General features: G+C 54.9%; 1 protein-coding gene across 2 annotated transcripts; it reads right to left on the bottom strand.

The window, feature by feature from the left end:
* Positions 1–1,792: 1,792 nt before the first annotated feature.
* Positions 1,793–5,940, bottom strand: CHST1 (carbohydrate sulfotransferase 1). 2 transcript variants are annotated; one of them, XM_015864455.3, is made up of 2 exons: positions 5,743–5,940; positions 1,793–3,772 (listed from the first exon to the last, which is right to left on the bottom strand). In XM_015864455.3, the coding sequence occupies exon 2, from the start codon at positions 3,726–3,728 to the stop codon at positions 2,472–2,474; it is 1,257 nt and encodes a 418-aa protein (XP_015719941.2). In that variant the 5' UTR covers positions 3,729–3,772; positions 5,743–5,940; the 3' UTR covers positions 1,793–2,471. The 2 variants fall into 2 exon arrangements, with proteins under 2 accessions (XP_015719941.2, XP_015719942.2); XM_015864456.3 differs by lacking the exon at positions 5,743–5,940 and adding an exon at positions 5,226–5,674.
* Positions 5,941–21,760: the final 15,820 nt, after the last annotated feature.

Below are 21,760 nucleotides of genomic sequence, written 5' to 3'. Positions count from 1 at the left end.
CAGTCCCCACTTAAACTGGGACACGACTTTCAACCGTGATTCAAAAGCCATTTTGCTGCAAGCAGGTTTCCTGATTGGAATGGCAAGAGCACTTTTGAGAAGACTTTTAAACTCTGTTTCTTCTTTTGGTTTAAAGACCAGAGCAGATGAGGACTTTGGTGCCAGGGAAAGGCTAGCTGCTTCGAAAGTAGAATCTCAGCAAAGGTGGAAGAATTTGCCTCTACAGATGCTATTTCTTGATGCAGGCTTGCACAGCCATTTCTCCTGGCTGAAAAGAGAAGCCTCCTTCCCCCTGCAGTAGCCTCCTGTTTTGAAGCTCAGGGGTGTTTTGCTTCCCTCCATACAGCTGTGAGGAGCCTCAGAGCAGCCAGACCCACATGTTTGTTCACTGGCAGGCAGTGTAGGTGCCAGATGAGCACAGCCAGTCACCCTGGCCACTTCACCCACTGCACAGGCACTTCCCATAGCAGAGCTGCCCCACGCTCCTGGGAACATGCAGGCCTTGAACAGGGGTGATGACAACACAATGGAGGAGCCACCAAGCTCTGGGACTGCTGAGGGAGGAGGAAGTTGGCAGCTCTGCAGACTGTGTCCCTTTCACTGGGATAAGGCTGGGAGCCAACAGCTCAGCATTTGTTAAGTGCTGACAAAAGGATTAATTTAGTAGCTAATAATAGGGCAATCAAGCCATTTATTTGGTTGATGCTTCACTGGTGGTGGAAAATGAAGGAGAAAGTGCCTGGGGTGGTGGAGCTCACCCCAGAGCTGCCCCCAGACCAGCCAAGGGCAGTGAATGGAGCAAGTGTTCATTGCAAAGCATGCTGTGCCCGTTCTGCTCACAGGGCTAGGCATGTCACCATGCAGACAGCAGAGGTGGTTGATGAAAGCCATCAGATTGACCACCACTGTTCATAATTTCTCCACCCCTACCCAGCTCAGGCAGGTTTGCCAAATTAAGCCAATTTGCTACATGCCCCTAACAAGCTGACCTTGTGTAGCAGCTGCACCTGTTCCTCCAGAGGTCTTTAAAAGAGGGAGGAGAGGAAGGAGCTTCCCTTCTTCTTTCCCTTGGGGTCTGGTTCTGCAGCCAGTCTGTGGACCCTGCCTGCAGGGTTAGGCTGTCAGGAGAGTGGTGTCCCTGTTGGGTTGGAGAAGTTGGTCAGCAGGCAAGGTTTGAACAGACAGGCATCTTGTGTTAGACTCTGAGTGCTCTGCAGCCTTGCAACATCACTTTGTCCCTGTCCTACTGCCCTGTTCAGCCCCAAGGATGTGGGGTGCCTGGAGAGGGTTCCTGCCTCTGCTACCAGCTACCAAAGGAGATCTCCAGGAGAATCTTTTTGGTTGCTTGTTCTTATTCTGGCTGTTTAATGACCTGACCTTGGAGAACTTCTTTCTGTCCTCCAGGGTACGAAACAACAATACTCATGTGAATAGTATTGAATGTGGCATAGGGCACATAAGACCAACAGGAACGTGGTGGGGACAAGTTGAAGGGGCTGTGCTGGGGCTGCGGGTCTATTCAGCTGAGCACATCAGCAAGCTATCATGCCTGGAAATAACCACAGGTTCCCACTTCTGGCTTCACTGCTTGCATTGCTACATGGTTCAGATGCAAACGTGTGCTTGCTGAAGGAAGCGGCTCGCAGCTCACTGCCATCCTTGTGGGGATGTGTACTGGTCTCCAGCCCAGCCTGACACCACTGCACTGGGAGCCAGGTGGATCTGCAGGTGCCGGTAGGTACACCCACTCATAGTGCTTACTGAGGTCTTTCAGTCAAACTTCACCTCCAGGTCAGTTTTATTGCACTTTTATTTACAGAAAACACAGAAATAAAGCATTTGTGTTGGGCTTCTACCAAACCACCCAATCACTTTCTTCCCTTTTCTTTTTTTCTTTAATTTTTCCTGTTGTGGGATTTTGGCACAGAGAAGTATCACAGGTGTTACCAAACAACTATGTAGGAGCAGCTGACCGCCCATTCAGCCCCATAACGTAATTCCAACAGACATATTGAACTGAGATCTGAGACAATGAGGTTGCTCCGCGTTCAGCTTCCAGTCTGACCTGCTCATTGGGGGACAAGGGGGATAATTCTGGAGGGGACAATGCCATTCATAAATTATATTTACCTCTTACATTGTAAAAGTTAACAGTGCAAAAGTACAGTACCCCAGGTACCCTTCGGTTTGGAAAGCTTGAAGGTTGCTTTATACATTTTTGTGTGTTTTGTAAACATTGTTACCCATCCACAGTTCTAGCTCTTGATTGGAGAGACCCAATTCCTCATGCGCCCAAAACGTGTAGAGAGGCAAGAATCGCTTCCTCTGAACTCCATTGAGATTCCCGCTCAAGATTTAGTGCAAATTTTGGAGAGAAGAAGACGAGAAAGAAGGGCAGGGAGGAACCAAACAAAAGAAAACAAAATAAGGCAACAGTTTGAAATGGTCCGTATCAAAAACGGGACCCGGACTTAGGAGAAGGGCAGGAAGTCTCTCTCCTCCACCAGGCTGATGGAGAGATTCTTCAGCTCCTCCTCAGAGCGGGCGGCCCGGTAGCCGAGCTGTGCCAGCACCTGCTGACAGGCGCGCTGTGTGAACGCCACGATCTCGTAGGACAGACGGAAGCGCCACTTCTCCGCTGTCGCTGCCGAGTTGCGCACCGTCCCATACTTGTGCTTGGATGAGGAGCGGTCCCCCCGCGTGTTGTTCTGTATCCAGCGCTCAACGTTGCCATCCATGGGGATGCCCAGGAAATCGTAGATCTCCTCGGTCTTTTTCATGGGGTTCTTGGCCAGGTCTTCGTACCGCACCAGCATGTATTTGCCCTTGAGCCACGGCGGCCGGTTGAGGCCGGTGGAAACAGAGTTCCAGAAGTCCTCACACACTGTGGTGAGCTGGGTGACGTCCAGGTTGTAGGGCTTCCTGCCGGTGCCGTCCCAGATCCTCCAGAGCCGGTAGGTGTCCCGAAAGGTCTCACTGCGGGATGCCAGGATGCCCCGTGGGTCCCTCACCAGCTGGATCACCTTCAGGTTTAGTCGCGGGTCCTCCACCAGCGCCCTCAGGTCATTCACCTCAGGCACTCGCACAGTTTTGATGGCCACATGCCCATGTTCCCTGCAGGACTCAGTGGCCAGTGTCAGGTTCAGTGCGCCGCACTTCTTCACACAGTCCCCTTCCTCCAGGTGGAGATCAACGGCACCCAGGGCCTCGCAGACTGGCGGTGAGCACAGGGCCTTGCTGGCTCCCCTGCGGAAGAGACGGTCGGTGGTGTGGTTGATGGGCTGGGGCTTGATGTAGTTCTCCAGAAAGTAGAGGTCGCAGTCATACAGGCTGCGCAGCAGGTCGCGGCTGGCCCCCAGCATCACCCGCCGGTCCGTCGTGCTCTTGCTCTGCGTCAGCTTCGGGATCAGCGTGTACTGCACGTGGTAGAGGGGCTCAAATAAATAGAAGACGTCAAAATGCTGGTTAAAGAGCTGTCCCACGAATGAGGAGCCGCTGCGGGTGGTGGCAAGGATGAGGACATGTGTTTTCCTGGTGGAGAGGTTGTAGGTGAAAGTGGGGCTCTCATCACACAGCCGCTCGGCTGCATCAGCATCCTGGCTCAGGCTGCAGTTCACGGGGATGGGGCAGCTGTGGAAGGATTTGGCGGTGAAGGTGCGGATTGCTGTGTACTGGATCGCAATGGATGCCAAGGCTAGTAGGAGGACAGCCTTCCAGGAACATTGCATGGCTGGTCACCTTCATGGAGCTTTTTCACAGGTCGTCTTGGTGTCTGCAACCCAACAGAGAAGGCATGGGGTGAGCAAGGACCGGAGCATTCCTACTACCGGCAAACGCCCTGCCATAGTGCACACACATGCGGTCTCACCACATGGGTCCCAGCCACATGCAGCAGAGCCTGCCTCAGGAGAAGACAACAGCAAGAGGCTGGCACGCCACCAGAGATGCTTCCAGCCAGGACTTCCAGGCATATAAAATGTTCTTCAGAAAAAGTGTAGGCCTGGAGGCTCCACAAGGTTCTCCAAACTCTTTTGGAGCTCCAAGTCGACACTTTTTCCAAGGCTTTTCTATTTTTCCAGGTCTGCCTATTCGAGAGAGGTCCGGGATGTGCCATCTTCTGAGTGGAAGCTGCCAAGCAGGACCTCTTTCCTGCTCTCTAGTGCTGGCCAGCCACACTGCACCCTTCACACAGAGCCCCAACTCCCCTGCAGCGGGAGGACGGCTCGCACACGGTCGCCCGCCCTCCCAATCTCTGTTCCTATTCCCCGACGGGAGGTGCGGAGCTTCGGGACGGTGCAGTGCCGGGCTCACGCCGATCCCGCAGCCGGCACCCTATACCCCCCATCCCATCACCGCTTGTTTCCATGGAAACCGCGCAGTGACTCAGGACTTTGGGACCAGCTGGAAACCGCAACCCAGAGCGGCAGCCGCCCAGGGGGGGCGAGGAGGGCGGGGAGCGGGGCGCGGTCGGCCGGGCGCGCTCCCAGAGGCGCGGAAGGGGACGCGGGACGAGGTGCGGGACGAGCAGCTCTCCCGGCACCCGCGCTGCCGCAGCACCCGGCGGGCAGCACTGCGGCGGGCTCCGCAGGGAGCGGGTCCCCGTGGCGCTCCGAGTACGTGAACCGCGGGGTTCGCGGCACGGCCGCTACGACGAGCGGCGCTCCGGACGCGGCGTCGCTTCCCCGGGCAGCCCCCGAAAGCGGCTGCGACCGCTGCGGCCAAGCTCCCTCCGTCCGGGCACGAAGAGCCGCAGCGCTGCAGAACAACTCTCGGTCGGGCACCCGCCGCCGCTCCCGGTGTCCTCCGACTTCTCCCCGCGACGGGATGGATACGTTGCGGACGGGCTGCGGGGCGGCATCCCACGCGGTCGGGTCGGCTTGGTCGCGCCCGCTCCTCCGCACACCCCGGCAGCCCACCCGCCCGGGGCAGAGGCACGGCCGAGCGGCGCGGCTCAGCGCCCGGCGGTGGGACCGCGGCAGAGGCATCCCGGCGGGCGGCAGCGAGCGCTCGGCACCGCCGCACAACACGCTCCGAGCTCCCTCCGGCCGCGGTTCCCCCCGGTACTCGCTCCGCTCCCCCACGTGCACCGCCGCTCCCACGGCACTTCCCGCAGGACAGGGCTCGGGGCGCCGCGCTCGGGACCGACCGCTCGCTCCGCCCACGACCCCCGTCCCCATCCCGGCCGCGTTTCCGAGGGACCGAGAGATCGTTGGCACTGCGCGCACCCCGCAGGTCGCTGCCCGCTCGGAGCGGCACTGAAATCGCGGAGCTTGTCGCCGGGGCTTCTTTTGTTTCCCCTCCTCCTGGCATTTAGCGTTCGCCTTCTCAGTTAATTAAACGCTCCCGAGTCGGTCCCGGAGTTTTCTTATCGCAGCATCCACCTGCGCCTGTTTATCTCTCATCTGCTCAACTGCATCGCTCCTCCCGAGGATGCGGCCGCCCGGATGAGCGGCTCCGCTGGCGCTCCCCCTGAGCTCCCAGCTGCCAGCGAGCATCATCATCCCTGCAGGACCCGGGGGGTTTCTCTCCTGGAGGAGCGACCCCGGCCCACGCAGCCGCCCCTTCCCGCAGCGCCGGGACCCGCGCAGCTTCGACCCCCCGAGTTCCGCCGCATCCCTTCCCCTCCTCCCGGACGCGGGACGGCGGCGATCCCGCCGCCCTCGCCCGGCACGGCGAAGTTGCCGGCCGGTGAAGGACCCCGGGCAGAGCCGCGCCGCGGGGCACCGTTCTCGCCGCCCTTACCTGGCGCGGCGCCGCGGCCAGCTCCCCCCGCATCCCCGGCGGCCCCGCGCCGCGGCTGCCGGGCCGGGCACGCCGAGCCCCGCTGGCGGAGCTCCGCCGAGCCGAGCCGAGCCGCGCCGCGCCGCGGGGGCCCAGCGCCGCGCACCGCCCTGCCCGCGCCCACTGCCGGCCGGGGCCGCCCCTCCACGCCCCTCGACCGCGCTCGGTGCCAGGGAGAGGCGAGGGGAGGGCCGGGAGGGGGCTGCGTTCCTTCTCCCCTCCCTCCTCCCCCGTTCTCTCCCTCCTCCGGGCCGCCCGGCAGCGCAGCCCCGATCTCTGCCGAGCTGCGAAGTCCCCCCTGAGTTTTCCCCTTTTTTCTTAGTAGCGATTTTACAGTTATTTTTCTGTTTTTTTCCCCGGGATGCGTCCCGGAGCTCCGCAGGCGCAGCACAGCGGAGGGCCCGGGGGGCGGTCGATGGGTGGGGGTGTGAGCTGCCCTTCCGTTTGCCGGCATGTGCTCGTTTTGCGGCGTGCTCCGCTCCTCAGACTGGTATATATGTATACGTATCTCACGGGGGCTTGTGGTCCTGCGTCAGGAACCCACCGCAGCCCAGGGAACGCTACCACGAGAATCATAAAATCGTTAAGGTAGGAATCACCGCGTCCGACCACCAACCCACCACCACCGCCGTGCCCACTACCACGGCCCTCGGTGCCACATATACACTGTTCATAAATCTCCCTGGGGACAGGGACCACCCCGCCTCCTAGGCAGCCCGTTCCAATAGTTATCCCCCTCCCCGCAGTGACAGCCCCCATGGCAGCTCCATGCCCTGTGCCAGCCCTCCGGTCCTGCTGCTTCACACAGGGCTCAGCCAGGCTGCTAGCGCTTCTCCGAGCCCAAAGGCCACCCCAAAGACTCCCATTCCCGCAGTCACCTGAGCAGATTGCCACGGAGCCCTTGTGTTTTCTCCTGTTGCATTGAGTTATGGCTCAAAAAATGTATCTTAACCACATAACTGCCTGGGAGGGTCTGCCATAAACCAACGGTGAAATGGGAAGAGGAAAGTGCCCATGGCCATTCCCATTGCTTACGTGCAGCCAGGGATGGGCACAGCCAGGATCTGGGGGCAGAGGGTGCTGCCACTGAGTCCTCCCCATCCCCTCTTCTTCTCCCATTGGGCAGCAGTGAACTGGATTTTGGGTGGACCTTGTCCAACTGTGAGCAGTGGGCTTTCACTGGGTGGTTGGAAACCACCAGTGCTGTGGTGTCTTGCTGGCAGCTCACCAGCAGGAACTGTCCCAAGACCTTCCTGTGTAGATGTATGGGCACGGAAAGCCATACCTCAGTGCTGGCAACAGAGTGCCTGCAGGTGGGTGATGTGGTACACCAGGCATGACAGACACAGAGATGCACATTTCATATTGGCACATGCACAGGAACATGGCGATCCCATACAAACCACATATCAGAGCATTATACTACTTATTTCAGTTTTTCCCTAGTTAATGTGTTTGTGATAAAGAGTCAGAGTTCTGTTTGTTAATGGTTCCTTTGGTCCCTCCTCAGCCCAAGCAGAGCCAAGCTCCGGCTGCAGCTCTCTTCCTTCCACCTGCAGCAGATTTAGGGGCAGGACCTCAGCTGTGAGTCATTGGGCATCCTCGCCCACCTGCCTCCTATCCAACTCACCCTACCCTCCTCCCCAAAGTGCTTGCTGGGGCTCATGCAGCTCTGTGAGGCTCCCATCCATCATTCTACCTCTGTGCTAATGGCTTCAGGTACTGGGCCTTCAGGGTTGGCTGGGTAGGGTGGGTTGGTCGGTCGGTCGGTCGGTCTGTCTGTCTGTCTGTCTTGCTGCTGCATGAGGGTGGGCCACTGGAGCATTGTTGGTTTATGTTGCAGGCGACGATGATAATTTTCTGCCTGCTGCCTGCACGCTTTTAATTAACAGCTCGGAGGATGCAGGGTGAGAGCAAGGTGTAATGAGCGCTCCGTTTGCATATCAAAAGGAGCATCATTAATATCGCTGCTCACAGGGGCTCTCTGAAGGCAGCCAGCTTGTGGGCAGACACCCAGCAGTGGCACCATGTGTCACTGTCCCCATGCTGGTGGCACTGGCAGCAGGGAGATGGCCTCTGGGAGCTTGGTAGCCCAGTTCATGTGGGAACAACCTCATCCTGGGGCAGCAGAGTTTTGGCACAAGGCTCAGCTGAAGGCCTTGACTCCAGACAGAGGGGAGCTCTCAGGGATTTCTAGCTCAGGATCCAGCAGCATCCACCATGTTCTGTGTTAGCTCTGCTCTGGGGCTGCCAAGCCCAGCTGGAGGTGACTCTGGGTGAGCCTGTGCCCAGGAGGCCAAAGTAGTGGTGACTGGAATGGAGCTGTCCTGCTTCCCTACAGGGGTGCATCCAAGTGAGTGGTCCCGCATGGGTGGGCACGTCTCTGCAGGATGCTGTGCACTGACGCTGAGCACTTCTGTCTTAATGTGTCTAGGAAGTCTGTGCACACAAACTCCCTTGCCATCCCAAAGGATCTCACTTCCTTCTCTAGAAGCTTTGTGGTGGTGGTTGTTTTTTGGTGTTGTCTCTGTTCCAGCAGCGCTGCTCCACACGCAGCCTTGTCTCAGGAAGGAAAGAGCTGTGCCGGCACACAGGCACAGGAAGGCTATCAGGCACACGCAGGCTGCCAGCTGCTTGTTTGCTGTTTGCAGAGCTGCTGTGATTTGCAGCGGGTGCTGCTTTGGCGTGCAGATGGCTGGGAGGCGGCCAGGAGCTGCCGCCACCTGCACAGCGGGGTCGCGGTGAGATCCTGCTGAGATCTGCTTCCCCGGGGAATGTCCGGCAGTGCGTTGCTGCAGCAGGAGGGGGATGGGCCCGGGCACCTCTCACCGAGCCCTTGGTGCTGGGCCATCCTGGCCCTGTGAGCTGCTCAGGCTCCAGATGTGCGCAGGAGCTGCCCTATAGGGGAAGTTGTGCCCAGCCCTGGGTCCTTGCCAGGGAGGTTTAATCGACTTTCCTTGGGGAGAAGCATTTCCATCTAATTTGGCTCTTAATTAACCCCTGCACCCCAAAGAAGATCTGCAGCCACTTGTAAATTAAATATGAAAAGCATTATTTATCCAGGACCAGCAGCCTAATGGCTGCGGCTCTGACGTTTATGGCTGCTAATGATGATGGATGTGGAAGAGAGGAGCAGGGAGGGGAGCACAGGGGAAGAGTTCTCTCTTTTAAGAGTGCAGACAGCCTCATATAGGTTGCTCACTGGGGCACCAATGGACTCCTCCCTGCTCTGAGAGGAAATGGATATGACAGGAGCATGTGGAGTGGCAGAAATGCTCTTCTGTGTAATAAGCTCCATCTCTATGGTGCTGAGCAAGGTGAGACACTGGGCTGGTGTGAAAGAGAGGAAAGTGGTGTCCACTCAAAGCGATCAGGCACATTTCATACTGTATCCAATGTGGGATGGGGCAGGAGCATCCCTCCCACCCTTCTCACCCTGGGATAGGGCAGCCTTAGCCAGTTGCTGTATGGTGCTTGCATCCTGCTCAATGGCAGGGTGACCCTGGAGCAGTGACAGCTCTCACTCTGCCAGAACACAGGGTGGGATGTTGGTGGCCAGCCCCATGCACAAGGCATCCCATCCCCATCACAGAATACCACCGGTAATGGGGATGCTCTGGCTTCTGATGACATTTGTGTGTATGGTTAATCCAGCACAGAGTCTCATTGAGTTTCTGGTCTCAAACAGCTGTTTCCTGGGGAAAAAAAAAAAAAAAGAAAAAGAAACAACAAAAAAAACCCACCCTGTAGTCAAAGTGACATTTTCCTTTCATGTCTCTACATGTCATCACCTGGCCTCCTGCTCATGTAGGTGCTGGGGAACACCCAGCTGCTCTTCCTGGTTCTGCTGTGGTTCCCTTGCACAGACCCATTCCTAGGGCAGCCCATGCCCCTCTGCACCTGATACTGAGAAGAAAGTGTGGGGACAGGTCAGTGGCTGGACTAAATGGTCTTTTCCAACCTTAATGCTTCTATGATGCAGGAGCCCTCCCAGATCCATCAGGCCCATGCATTTCTCTACTTTTATTGGCACTTATGCAATTTGTCAGTGTGGTTCCCATCCATGTGGCATGTCAAGAGATCATTAGAGCTCCTCACTCTCTCCAGTGGTTATGAATCACCTAAGCCAGGCTGTGCTCCCATTCCCTACCCCCGTTCCTCCATCTTTGCTGCTAATAACTTACTTAGCAGTGGAAGACAAGAGCAGATCCAGACTCACTGCAGTTAATCCCTTTACCAACCCAAAGCCCAACCTGCTATTCTCCCACTCACAGCTCCTCGCTGGCCTCCCAAGCAAGAAGGCCAGAGTTTCCTGCTTCACAGCAGCTGCCAGCACTGCTTCGTGTCAGAGAAGCCCTAAACAAATACTCACCTTGTTGTGCCTCATCCATCACCGGGCTGCGGTGTTTGAGGAAATCCAGGAGATTAGTGAGGCGGGAGCTTCTTCTGAGATGAGCACACTGGGCCATATTATGAGATGTTCTGGTTTTAATTATCATTCCAATCAATTTGGTGCACACAGATGTGCAATTTACTGATCTGTAATTCCCCAAATTACCCCTGGAGGCTTCGTTTTTATTGTCGGCGTAACATTTGCTTTGTTTCACAGAATCACACAGAATTATCAAGATTGGAAAAGACCTAGAAGATCATCTAGTCCAGCCATCACCAATACTTCCCAGCTAAATCATATTCCTCAACACAACATCCAGATGTTTCTTGAACACTCCCATGGTGACTCCACCACCTCCCTGGGCAGTGCATTCCAATGCCTGACTACCCTTTCTGAGAAGTAATACTTCATTACCTGCTGTGATGTTCTCTTCCAGGCATTGGTTTCCCCATTGCGGCTCCCCCTGTGTGCCTCCTACAGGCGTCTGGCCCTGTTCCCGCAGGGATGCATGGGATGGTTGGCCCTGCAGCACTCCCCAGCAGCAGGCAGGAGTACTCCCAGCAAAGGTATATGACTTAATTAATTAGTGTTTGCAGAATGCAGCCAGGGCACTGTACGGGAGGTGTCAGGGAAGATGAACACATCATGATAAGTGCTCTCTTTATGGAGATTCATAATTACTCCTTCTGAGGGATAGAACCACTTCCAGCACCGCACTTCCACTGCTGGCTGTTGCTGTCGCGGGACGAGATGCAGGGGCATGAGGGGCATTGAAGCCAGCCTTGATGGCCATGGAGGTCCTGCTGGGAAGAGGGGATCAGACAGCCCCATGACCTGGCCCCAGCTGTGCCTGTTGGGCTGCAGATAATCCCTATTTAATTCTCGTGCAGATGGTAATCCAGTCTCAGATGTAGCCCTGTGCTTCCTGACCCCTTAATCCCATTGCCACAGGGCCCGTTTTATGGGGGAACTGGTGACATGATGTAGGAAGTCCTCTGGTTCTCTGCAGTTGCCTGTCCCTCTTTGCTCTCCATTCCCTCCTGGGGATGGGAAATCGGGCTTTGCTTCCTTTCTTGGCTCCTGGGCACCATTTGGCAGCAGGGCTGCCTCCCAGGGAGCTGTTCTGGGGCTCTGCAATAAAGAAGTATTCACTGGTGAACATGCCATGCTTCAGTGCCACGAGCCCTGCCTAGCCTCAGGGTCAGAGCTGCTGGGCTTGGGAGTGGGAATGCAGATGCTGGGCTCCCTGGCATCAGACAGCAGGGGAACAACCCGTTCTGTTCCTCTTTATGCTCCCGTGGCCTGGCATTAAGGGCAGATTCATTCATTTGGGGCTCTTTGTACAGAGCTGAAGCCTCCTGTAGGCACGTGTGGTGCAGCCTGGGAGCGGCTGCTTCTGTTTGCGCCATCCCAGCCCTGCAGCGCTCAATCCTTTGGGTGTGGAAGGGCTCGGCTGAAATCCTCTTTTGAAGCCCAAGTCCTGCGGGCAGATGCTCCGTCGCACTCTCTCCCTCTTGCATGCATATTCATCCAGAGAAAGTGCTGCTCCCCTAAGGTGAAATGCTGGATATTAATTTTCTGAAGTTCTCGATAAGCTATTGAAGATTAATTTTAGGGAAAGCCGGGGGATATGACGGATTGGAGCCCGAGCCTGCTTAAATATGCAATATTAAAAATTGATCGTTGTCTCTCCTTGTCATACACCCTGCCCCGGTGTCTGGGGCAATCCCACCACCTGACTAAAGCCGTGGAAAGGCTCAGTAAGCCCAGCGCCCAGCTGAGCGTGGGTTTTAATAACGTGTGTTGCCTTTATTATTTTTAAAATCACTTTTATTAGTTCGTGCTTTGGCTCTTCCGCATGGGTTGGCAGCTGGGGCCATCAGCATCCTGATGCTGTATCCCACAGGCCCCTGGCAGTGGTGCTGAGCTGCTCCCACTGCACAGTGCAGGGGCTCTGGGAGCAGAGAGCTGGGATGGGACACCCCTCACCTCAAAATCACCCCATGCTGCTGGAGCTGTCCTGGCAGTGATGAACTCCTGTGGGGAATTTGGAGGCTGCAGAGCCACGTGCTGGCCCCAGGGAGCGGCAGTGTGGCTGCTTGAGCAGTGAGTGCAGGAGAGCAGCACACTTGAGCAAAGAGCTGTTATCTGCCAAAGGCCCAATCTTCCCTCATTTGCGCTTAGGCTGTAGTAGCACTTGTCCTAATGATTCATCCATGCTTGTGGTTGCGGAGAGCTGGCAGCGAGGGATGCACGGTTCTGCAGCTCCTGGGGCCGGCCCCAGATCTGTGATGCTGGGCAACCGCACCATCCTCAGCCTCCTCCATAGCCACAAGGACAGGAATGGGATGCAACTAGGGGAGCAGAAGGACAGCAGCATGCCTGGCTTCAATAGATGACCTAATGAATGACCCCCATGTGGTCCTTTGGACCCAAGATGTGGTTCGAAGAAAGTACTGATGAAGAGAGATGAGCACAGGTAGTGTATCAGTATTGCCTTGTGGAGTGGGGCTCAGAACACAGTGTTTTTATGATTGCACTGACAAGCATCCAGTGCCGTGCCCCTGCTGGGCACCAGCCTTTTGTTCGCAGCCCTGGGACTGAGCACAGTGCTGTCTTATCCCAGGGGAAGGCCAAGAGAAGGGAGGAAGGCAATGGGAAAGAGTGAGGAGAGTGGTTGGTTTCTTTGTGTGTTTCTTTTCTTTTCCTTCACCAAATGCAGTTTTATTTCTGTGTTAAAAATTTATGGAGCCCTTCATTTAATATTTATAAAGTAAGTGTCTTGGTGATAAATTGCTGAGGAACACAACAGGGCAGCTGTGCTGTGGGTGGAGGAGAGATGGGCAGCTGCAGGGTACTCCCCATGTGCCCCTCACCCCTTGGCCAGAGGGATGGAGAAGGTCCCACGATGAGGCACTGCTGCCTGTGGTGGCCACGTGGAAATGTGGCTGGGAATGGAGAGCCAGGGGCTGGGTCTCAAGGTGACCCCAGCATCGCTGAGAACTCTGCCAGGTCGATGCGATCGATCCTTCTCATCTTTTCCTCCCCATCAGAGCAAGGAGCAAAACCTCTGAGCTCAGCCTCGTGCCACTGTGACCCAGGGGTACAGGAACTGCTCCCTGAGGATGGGAGCACTCAGGGCTGGCTATGAGCTCTGTCCCAGCCTTGCACACTCATCCCCGCATCTTCCCATTGCAGGCACATCACGGCAGTGGGAGCACTGGTGCAGACAAACCATCCTGAGCTCTTCGAGCTGGAGTCACAGCTGCACTGAGCGGGCTAAATGACCTCCCCAGGGCATTTTGGGATTGTTTGCTCCCCGGTTCTGGCTCTCTAACTGGTCCCAGGGTGGCAGGCTGGGAGGAAGCGAGGTGGCCAAAGGCGATTCCAGCCCTTGGAAGGAAATAACTGGTGTATAACAGTGATGGGAAATTGTGCAATTAGTGCAACAGGGCAATGTCAACAAGCTCTTAACGCCAGTTGTTATGGCAACACCAGGGAAAGTGATATCGGGGCTGGAAAAACAGAGAGGCTGGGAAATAGCTGCGGCAGCGGGCAGCATGGAGGGGGCTCAGCTCTGCCATCCCACAGCCCCGGCATCAGGTGGGCAAGGGCTGGTGACACTGTGAGCAGTGCAGACAGGTGCTGACAGGACTTTCCACAAGCAAGGTGATGGAAATCTTGTCCCAGCAGCAAGCTCTGCCATCATGGGGTTCTCGGGTCTGTATGGGGCTCCAGGTGCTGCTGCAAACAGTGAGAGCTGAATGCCCGTGGCTTCAAAGGGAGAGACATCCTAGTCCTGTAGAAAGTGCCAAGTGATGGGAGGATCAAAGCACTGTGGAGAATTGTTTTGCTTAAAACTGTGGTCTTATGGCAGCTTTTGAGTGAATCTTAAGGAAATGTAAAGGGATCTCTCAGAAAGCAGTGCTATGAGCCTTGCAGCTGGTGCAATGAGGAAGAGCGGAGACCTCTGTGCATTGTTCATGGAGCATTGTTACCCATATAGTGATAGCTGAATGAGTAGTTCAGGTCAAGTAGGACACAAGGTTTGAATGCAAAGGGTGCGTCTGTACATGGTTCTGTGCTCAGCTTTGCCCCCCACACACCTCTTGCCATGGGAATGCACACAGTGGGTTTGCTGGAGCTGTTGGTAGAGCAGAAACTGTAACTTATCTGCAAGGGAGCACAGCTGAGATCACAGGGAGGGGAAAGCTCCCTTAAAGCCAACAAGTTCCTGATGAGTGTGGGTGACCACCTGAAGCTCTCACCCATAAATGCAGTGCGGTGTGTGCGCTGGTGTCAGGCTATAGAATCCATCTGGAGAACCTCTAGCATCAGCTCTAGCCAAAGGTGCCACAGGCTTCAGGGCTGTGACAAACATGGGCAGAAGGGTGGCCCAGGAGCTCCCCAGCTAAGTCCCCAGTCCCTGGCAGAGAAGGGAGGAAAACCATTCCCTGTGGAAGTGAATTCTTCCCCAGCAATTCCCATGTGCTCCGTCTTCCCACTCCTTGGCCATACCCCATGCGCACCACTGCTGTGCAGCTTCCTTTGATTGCTGCAGGAAAGCCTTCCCCAACAGAGAATGTGTCTGATTTCTCTCGCTCCATGGCAGCAGCTTTGGAGCTGTTGAGATCCCTGGAGACTGAGCAGCTTCAAACAGTCGGAGGAGAGGAGCCCTGGTCCCCTGAGACTCCTGAGCGCAGCACAGCATCCGCTTTTTTGTGACGATGCTATCAAGATGTTTCTCTATATTTCTTCCTTTGCAAATCAGGAGAATGGAGCTCCTTCCCTCCTGCTGTTGTCAGTGGCTGTTGGGGAAGGTGTTTTCATTTTGGCTCTTGAGTTGAAGAATAGAGGAGGAGGATGTGGGGGAGAGGCAGCAGGAGGGAAATAGCAGAGAGAAGGGTTCACCCATGGAGGGAATAGCAGCAGGTGATGAGGCTGTGGGATGCTGAGCATCCAGCTCTGGTACCAGCAGGTGGGACAGGTGAAGCTGCCTGCCTCTGGGGAGCCCTGAGGTCTCAGCTCTTTGTGCAGTACTGTCCCATGGCACTCAGGAATGCCCACTCCCAGACTTTGGAAGCTGACTCTCCCTGCAGAGGGTCCCAAGGGAGCCGAAGCCCCCATCACACACAGCACTCCATTCTCACTAACCCATAGTAGAGGGCTGAGCAAAACCTGGCAGTCGTTAATTCCGCTGGAAGGATGAGCTAATGAGAGGCACCTTGTGAGCTTCCCTCCCAGCTCCTGCTCGCTTGGTGCATATTAATCTTCCCCACCACATGTGCCAGCAGCATCCCCGGCAGCTGAGCGCACTGCTGCGTGTTTGCTTTATGGGCCATTGTTCCCGTGTCCCAGACCTCTGCTTGACTCGCTATAGTTCTTCCCAGCAAATTTGTTCCAAACCGGATGATTTAGTGGCACGCAGAGACCTGGGATGGGACAGGAAGGCCATTCACTGTGATGGAGTCCCTGCTCATGCTGCTGCAGGGAACAGGAAGGACAGGGTGCTTGCTGCAGGGACAGCTGATCCTGATTCCCCTGGCATCTGGTGGCATAGTGTGGGGTCTCTCTTCCTGGTGAGGGGCTCTGGGGCAGGGATTGGTTGGTTTGATGGCAGTTCTGCTGCGATAGGTCCATGCTAGTATGCAGAAATGTAATTAATTCTGTGCAGCGGCCAGGGAATAAAGGGGAGTTTGAGTGTGGAGGCTGTAAAACCCTCCTGGGTGAGCACATCCATCTCATCTTGAGCTTTGTAAGCAGTCCCAGTTGCATACCTCCTAAAATTACTCCCATGGAGCCACAAATTCCCACAAGCTGGCTGTAAGGCTGCTGACAAGAGGCTTGCTTTTCTTAGGCTGAGAAATAGCTCACAGCACCTTCAGGATGCATTGACCTCAGGCTGTATAACACTGACCTGCAGCTTGGAGAGGAGAGGAATGGGGGATCGAGGTAGCGAATCCCACACGGATGCACTGCACACCAAAGATGCAGAGCAGGAGCCACCCCATTCCCATCTGGCTTGGTACATGGTGGGCTCCTCATGCACATAGCTTACAGCATGGCTTTTCATTTGCCTCCTTACCAACATGATTGATGTCTCTTTACAGGAGCATTTTGGAGGGCTTGGTGACAGGGAGGGCTGACCTCTGGGTGCAGAAGGGAGCACAGTTTGGTGCCATCAGACCCCAGCCCCCTTTGGGGCTGAGTGTGGGAGGGCTTTGTTTTTTCTTGAGCTCAGATGTCCAGCATGGTGCCCAAGCCCCAGAAACAGGATGTAACTAAATAATGCTGCTAGTTGAATGTGCTTTAGGGCTGTATTTCTCTTTGAAATTAATTCTTTGGATTCAAAACATCAACTCATGGCATGGATTTACTGCAGGATATTAGAGCCATGCGTGTATCAATGCTTACACAATGCATGCTTGTTGCTCAGAAGCTAATGCTAGGTTAGCAGCTCAGGAGGCATCTGAGACCTGAAATGAAATACCAAATAGATTTTGGCAGCAGTAATGGGCTCTCTAAGTGCAGAGAAAGTGCTGTCAGGGATGAGCTCGGTCAAATGTGAGAAGCTGCGAACCCAAAGCACAGAAAGGCTCGCTGCCACTCTTGTCCTAGAGGTGACATCTGAGAGACTGAGGTCTGTCGTTCTGAAAATCCTTCAGGATGCAGAGCCAGACAGCGAGCCCAACTCATCTGCTGCGCTGAACGCTGCCCTTAATGAACGGTGTGGCTTTCAGAGAGCAGCGCATGTGAGAGAGCCTTTTGTCCTGTATCTAGGACAGGTGAGGCAGGCCAATGGAATGCAGCGCAGATCCTGAGTTTATACATGTTTCCGTTAATCACCATCCAAATTAAAGCTTATTCAACTGATGAGTTCCTAAAAAAAAAATATAAATTAATCAGCTAGTGAATAAATGCAGTATTCATTCTCCCAGCGCTAAGTGAAAAAGAAGAATCAGAAGAAGCATTAATTGCACCATAGCTGGAAGGATCAGGTTTACCTTTGGCAGAAGTGGGCAGAGCTGTGTTGGAGCTGCGGAGGACACGGGGGGGCAGCAGCACCCCAAGACCCCCCATGGCACAGTGCAGTGATGGGCAGAGCCATGCCGGGCTGCCAGCTGCTGGTGGCTGCGTGTTGCTAAGCAGGGGGAAGTTCTAACGCCTTGATTAATGCCCTGACTCCGGGTGAGTAATTAGAATTAATGTGGGATATCAAATCAGGAAATCAGGCATTATTAGGAGGAATTAGTGATTTATTTTCATTTTACGCCTGGCTCACCCCAATTCCCCAACACAGACAGGGGATTTGGCAGGAGACAAAGCTCCTTATTTACAGCAGGGAGTGGTGATGGGAAGGGGGTAGGCAAAGAGCTTGGTGCTGAGCCCCCACCTGAGGGATTAATGGCAGAAAAAGCATGCCAGGTCTTCTGGAGGTCCGTCTGCACCCCTGCGACAGGTGACAGCAGCAGGAGAGGGGAATGGTGCAGGTCTGACCCACCGCACCCCTGTGACCTGACAGCAGTGGCTTAGTCAGGAGGAATTAGCCCAAGGTGGAGGTGTGTGAGAAAAGTCAGGAGAAAGGACCCAATGGGGAGAAGAGGCAGGAACCTCAGGTGACAGTACCCCAAGGGGCAACCCCAAACGACAAGCAGATCCATCTGCAAATTCATCTTCTTAGGCAGGGGTTTTGAGCAGTTTTTCCCATTCTTTCTTTCTTCCCAAGTTGAAAATGTCATTGGTATGGTTCTTAGAACCTTCTATAGCATCTCCATGGTATGTTACTCTGCCTTTGATGTACCTCATGTGCAGAGCGCATCCCAGACAGCAGCGGGGGGGAGATGCAAGAGCAGTGCACAGTGTGCCCAAAGGCTGTCTCTCAAGAAGTTATCTACACTGAGAAAGGTAAGCAACCTGTTTCTAATTATTTTGAGTCTGTAAACAGGGTGGAGATAGATAGATAGATGATAGATAGATAGATAGATAGATAGATAGATAGATAGATAGATAGATAGATATCCCTTTTCTTTCTGCCCATCCACCAGAGAAGAGAAGCAAGTTAACACAGAGATCACAGACTCATAGAGTCATCTGAGTTGGAAGGGACCCTTAAAGGCCATCAAGCCCAACTCCCCTACTATGAACAGGGACACCTACATCTAGATCAGGGTGCTCACAGTCCTATCCACCATGAGTGCTTCCAGAGATAAGGCACCCATCTCAGCTCTGAGCAACATGCTCCAGCACCTTACCATACTTAAAGGCAGATCTGGGTGACGTGGTCCGGCTGTGTCATGTAAAAATAGGGTGTTGCTGGGCACTGCTGGCTGGGCATGTGGGTGGCAAGTGGTGGAGGCCTGGGGACATCCCACCCTCCACTAAGTCCCATTGGATATGCAGCCAGCATGCCCAAGGAGGCACAAGCACAGCTGAGTGCTATAATGTATCCTGCTGCAAAGCATCACAGGTTGGCATGTAGATTCTCATCAGAATGGAGAGGTATTTGTTTGGTTAACAACTTTGTAACACAGGCTTGGTTGGAAGAGTTATGCATGGCAGGTGGCTCAGCATGCATCTGGGCTCCAGGGACACAACCTTAGGAATCATTGCTCCTGCATGAACGGCTACAAAATGCTCTCTGATGTGGCATTGAGCAGCTCTCAGGTTTGGCAGGAGCTCTGACTGCATAGCATGGAGCCCTGGAGATGAGTCTTGCACCAAATGGGGTGGCCATGTCCTCCCAGCCAGCTGTGGGTACCGCATTCCAGAGCTGCAGGGTAGGAGCAGCCGGGTCACCTTGCCCTAGGGCTGTGGGCAATGAGGCAAAGCACTGCCTGCGGGCTTGGTGGTGGGTGGAGAGGAGCTAAATAGGACACAGGACTGTTGTTATCTTGCTTATACACATCACTGAGGAGTACAGCTGAGTGCTGAGCAGCAGAGCCAGTTGGCAGAGTTCACATTATGCTCTCCCCAAGTACAAGACCAAGTACAGGAGCAGCTCAGTGGTCTCACCTGTATGTCTTGGGTTTCTTTCCAAAGGGCAGTTCAGAAATAACGCCATCAGCACCCAAGTCATCCCATTGGCTTCAGCAGTACACACGCTGGACTTCTGGTCCAAGGTAGTGATGCTGGTGATAAGAAAGAGGCAGGGGCAGAGGGCTTTTTGTGGGCTCCCAGAGGACACAGAAAATCCCAAAGAACTTGGTAAAGCATGTGGCAGGTCAGACCTCGCTTCCTAACTGAGCGTTTCTGTAGGGAGTCAGAACTGGCAGCAGCTCCCTTGGGGCCATGGGTAGGTGGCCATGGGTGGAGGTGCCACAGGGGCAGCGGGCAGCACCGGCACTGGTACCTTCCGCCCTGCAGACCGAGGCAGGCCCTGCTGCAGCAGATTGATGGGTGTCTGGCAGGAACATCCTGCTGATAGCCTGAGAACAAAACACAAACAGGGAGAAATGACAGCTGCTCCTGTAGCTTTTCTATCATTGCCGCCGATAGCAGCGCGGCGCCTGCAGCTCTGCGATTGATGCGTCCCCAGGGATGCTGGGAGCGTGGACGCCACAATCAGGGAGGATAAAAGAATCGCTGCCGGGACCCGGAGGAGACTTCGGATCCTTATCAGGAACAAGAAGGACATCAATCTGGTGCCAGCATGGGGCTGACAGATGCAGCCCATGTGCTCTGCAGCAGCACATGCATGGCACGTGCTGCTGCCCCATCCTTGTCCCCTCTCCATCCCAGCCACCCAGTGCTAGGCAGCAGCTAGAAGGAAGGGCAAAGAGGCAAGGTTTTTGTGTGAAGTTTCTTGGTTCTGCGGTACCACTCCTCATGAGTCGTTGATAAATGACAAGGCTTATAGTGCAGTAATGAGCTCTGATTTTTACAGCAGAAAAGGCATTTTGTTTGCCTTGGTGCATGCACATATGCGCCCAAGTGCATGCACCTCCAAAGGGGAAACTATTCCAGCTGACTTAAGCATGACAAGGCCTCGTTACATCGTGGGGCTGGCACTAATGCCAGGTAAAGACTGTTAATTAGTTTAGAAGCAAAGCCCAGCAGCAGTTTTCATCTACATCTTGAGGAAACTGCATTGTGACCATTTAAATCTCCACTGCTGCTGCCCTCTGGAGAGCGCTGGCAATTTTTCTCTCTCCCCTGGAATAATGTTTGTCTCTATGACTTTGCTCCATCTTTCATCTGATGGAGGGCTACTCTAGAACTTGAGCAGGCGAGGAGGTGGTTGGGATCCAGAGCACACAGCTCACCCACTTGAGGCCCAAATATGGTGGGGAAGGAAGTGGGTGAGATGGTAGCGTGTCTCCTAACTCTTTGGGGCCTCACTGAGAGTGGATTTCATAATTATCATGGGATGATAGAATGGCTTATGTTGGAAGGGACCTCAAAGAACATCCAGCCCCAGCCCTGTGCTGTGGGCAGCTGCCACCCACCAGATGAGGCTGCCCAGGGCCCCATCCAACCTGGCCTTTAATGATGGGGTACCCACAGCTCTCTGAGCAGACCACACCAGTGCCTCACCTTCTCTCCTGCTAAGGCTGCTGCCTCTGCAGGATGTGGGGTGCTCCCTCTAGCAGAGAGGGTCTATTTAGGATGTGAGCAGGGCAGCTGAAGGTGCCCTCTGTGCCTGCTCCCAGCTCATGTTCACCAGCTGCAACTCCTGGCAGGAGATCTCCATCTAAAAGTGGGCCGAAAGCCACAACCAGGTAATTGCTAAAGCAAGCAGGGCCGTGTTAATTGAGACAACTACAGCCAGAAATGTGCTCCCAGTTAAGTCCTGGCTCTACTGCAGCTGCTGGGCAGGCACTGATGTTCATCCTTGTATCCCTTCTGTGCCATGCCCTACCATATGGGCACAGAGCAGTGTCACTTCCCATGGGGGCTTGGGGAAATGCCGGTGCCAGGGGAGGACGGGCTGGACCAGGGGCTCACCCTGCTGCACCCTATGGAGGAGAGCAGGGAGGGGTGGTATGTGGCTGTTATGGCAACGGCAGCTCTGGAGATGAAGGGAAGGGAAAAGGCATGCTTTAACTCATGTTTCCATGGCAACAACCATCTTCAAAGACCAGGATAAAAGACTAATTTTTTTAAAATAGAGGAGGTTTCCATAGAAGGAGCACCTCTGTGGGGGTCTGGGAGGTGATCCAGGGGCGTGGGACCCCCCTGGCAGGGGACGGGACCTGGCCCTGCAGGGCAGTCAGGGCACTGTGTGGTTCAGGGGTTGCAGGGTGCTGCACTCCTCCCCTAAATACTCCTCTTGTTCTCTGGGTCTGTGCCCAGCACACCACAGCCTGCAACCCAAGCACTGGAGAGCACACTTTTGGCCACAACCACAGCCCTCATGTTGCAGCGCTGCAGCAGAACTTGGCCTCTCACAGCACAACTGCTGGGAGATGAACTGGAAAGGACAAGCAGAAAGGCAGAGTGCATTCGAGGGCCTGGGTGAAGTGCATGCAGAACACTGCATGACCAAAGGGGCGTGGGCTGAAACATTGCAAGTGCTTGGGCATGTGGTGTGTTGTTTCTCTAGATATGAGGCAGCAGCACAGAACAGTCCCATGGGTGCATCAGCGT

This window comes from Coturnix japonica, chromosome 5 (genome assembly GCF_054131305.1).
Source record: "Coturnix japonica strain WE chromosome 5, WE-NBRP24, whole genome shotgun sequence".
Taxonomy (NCBI): Eukaryota; Metazoa; Chordata; class Aves; order Galliformes; family Phasianidae; genus Coturnix; species Coturnix japonica.
Note: the sequence above shows the minus strand (reverse complement) of the source record. Positions and strands in the feature narration are given on the sequence as shown.

Coding starts and splice junctions, on each gene's coding strand:
- CHST1 (XM_015864455.3), bottom strand. CDS start 3,728: ATGCAATGTTCCTGGAAGGCTGTCCTCCTACTAGCCTTGGCATCCATT.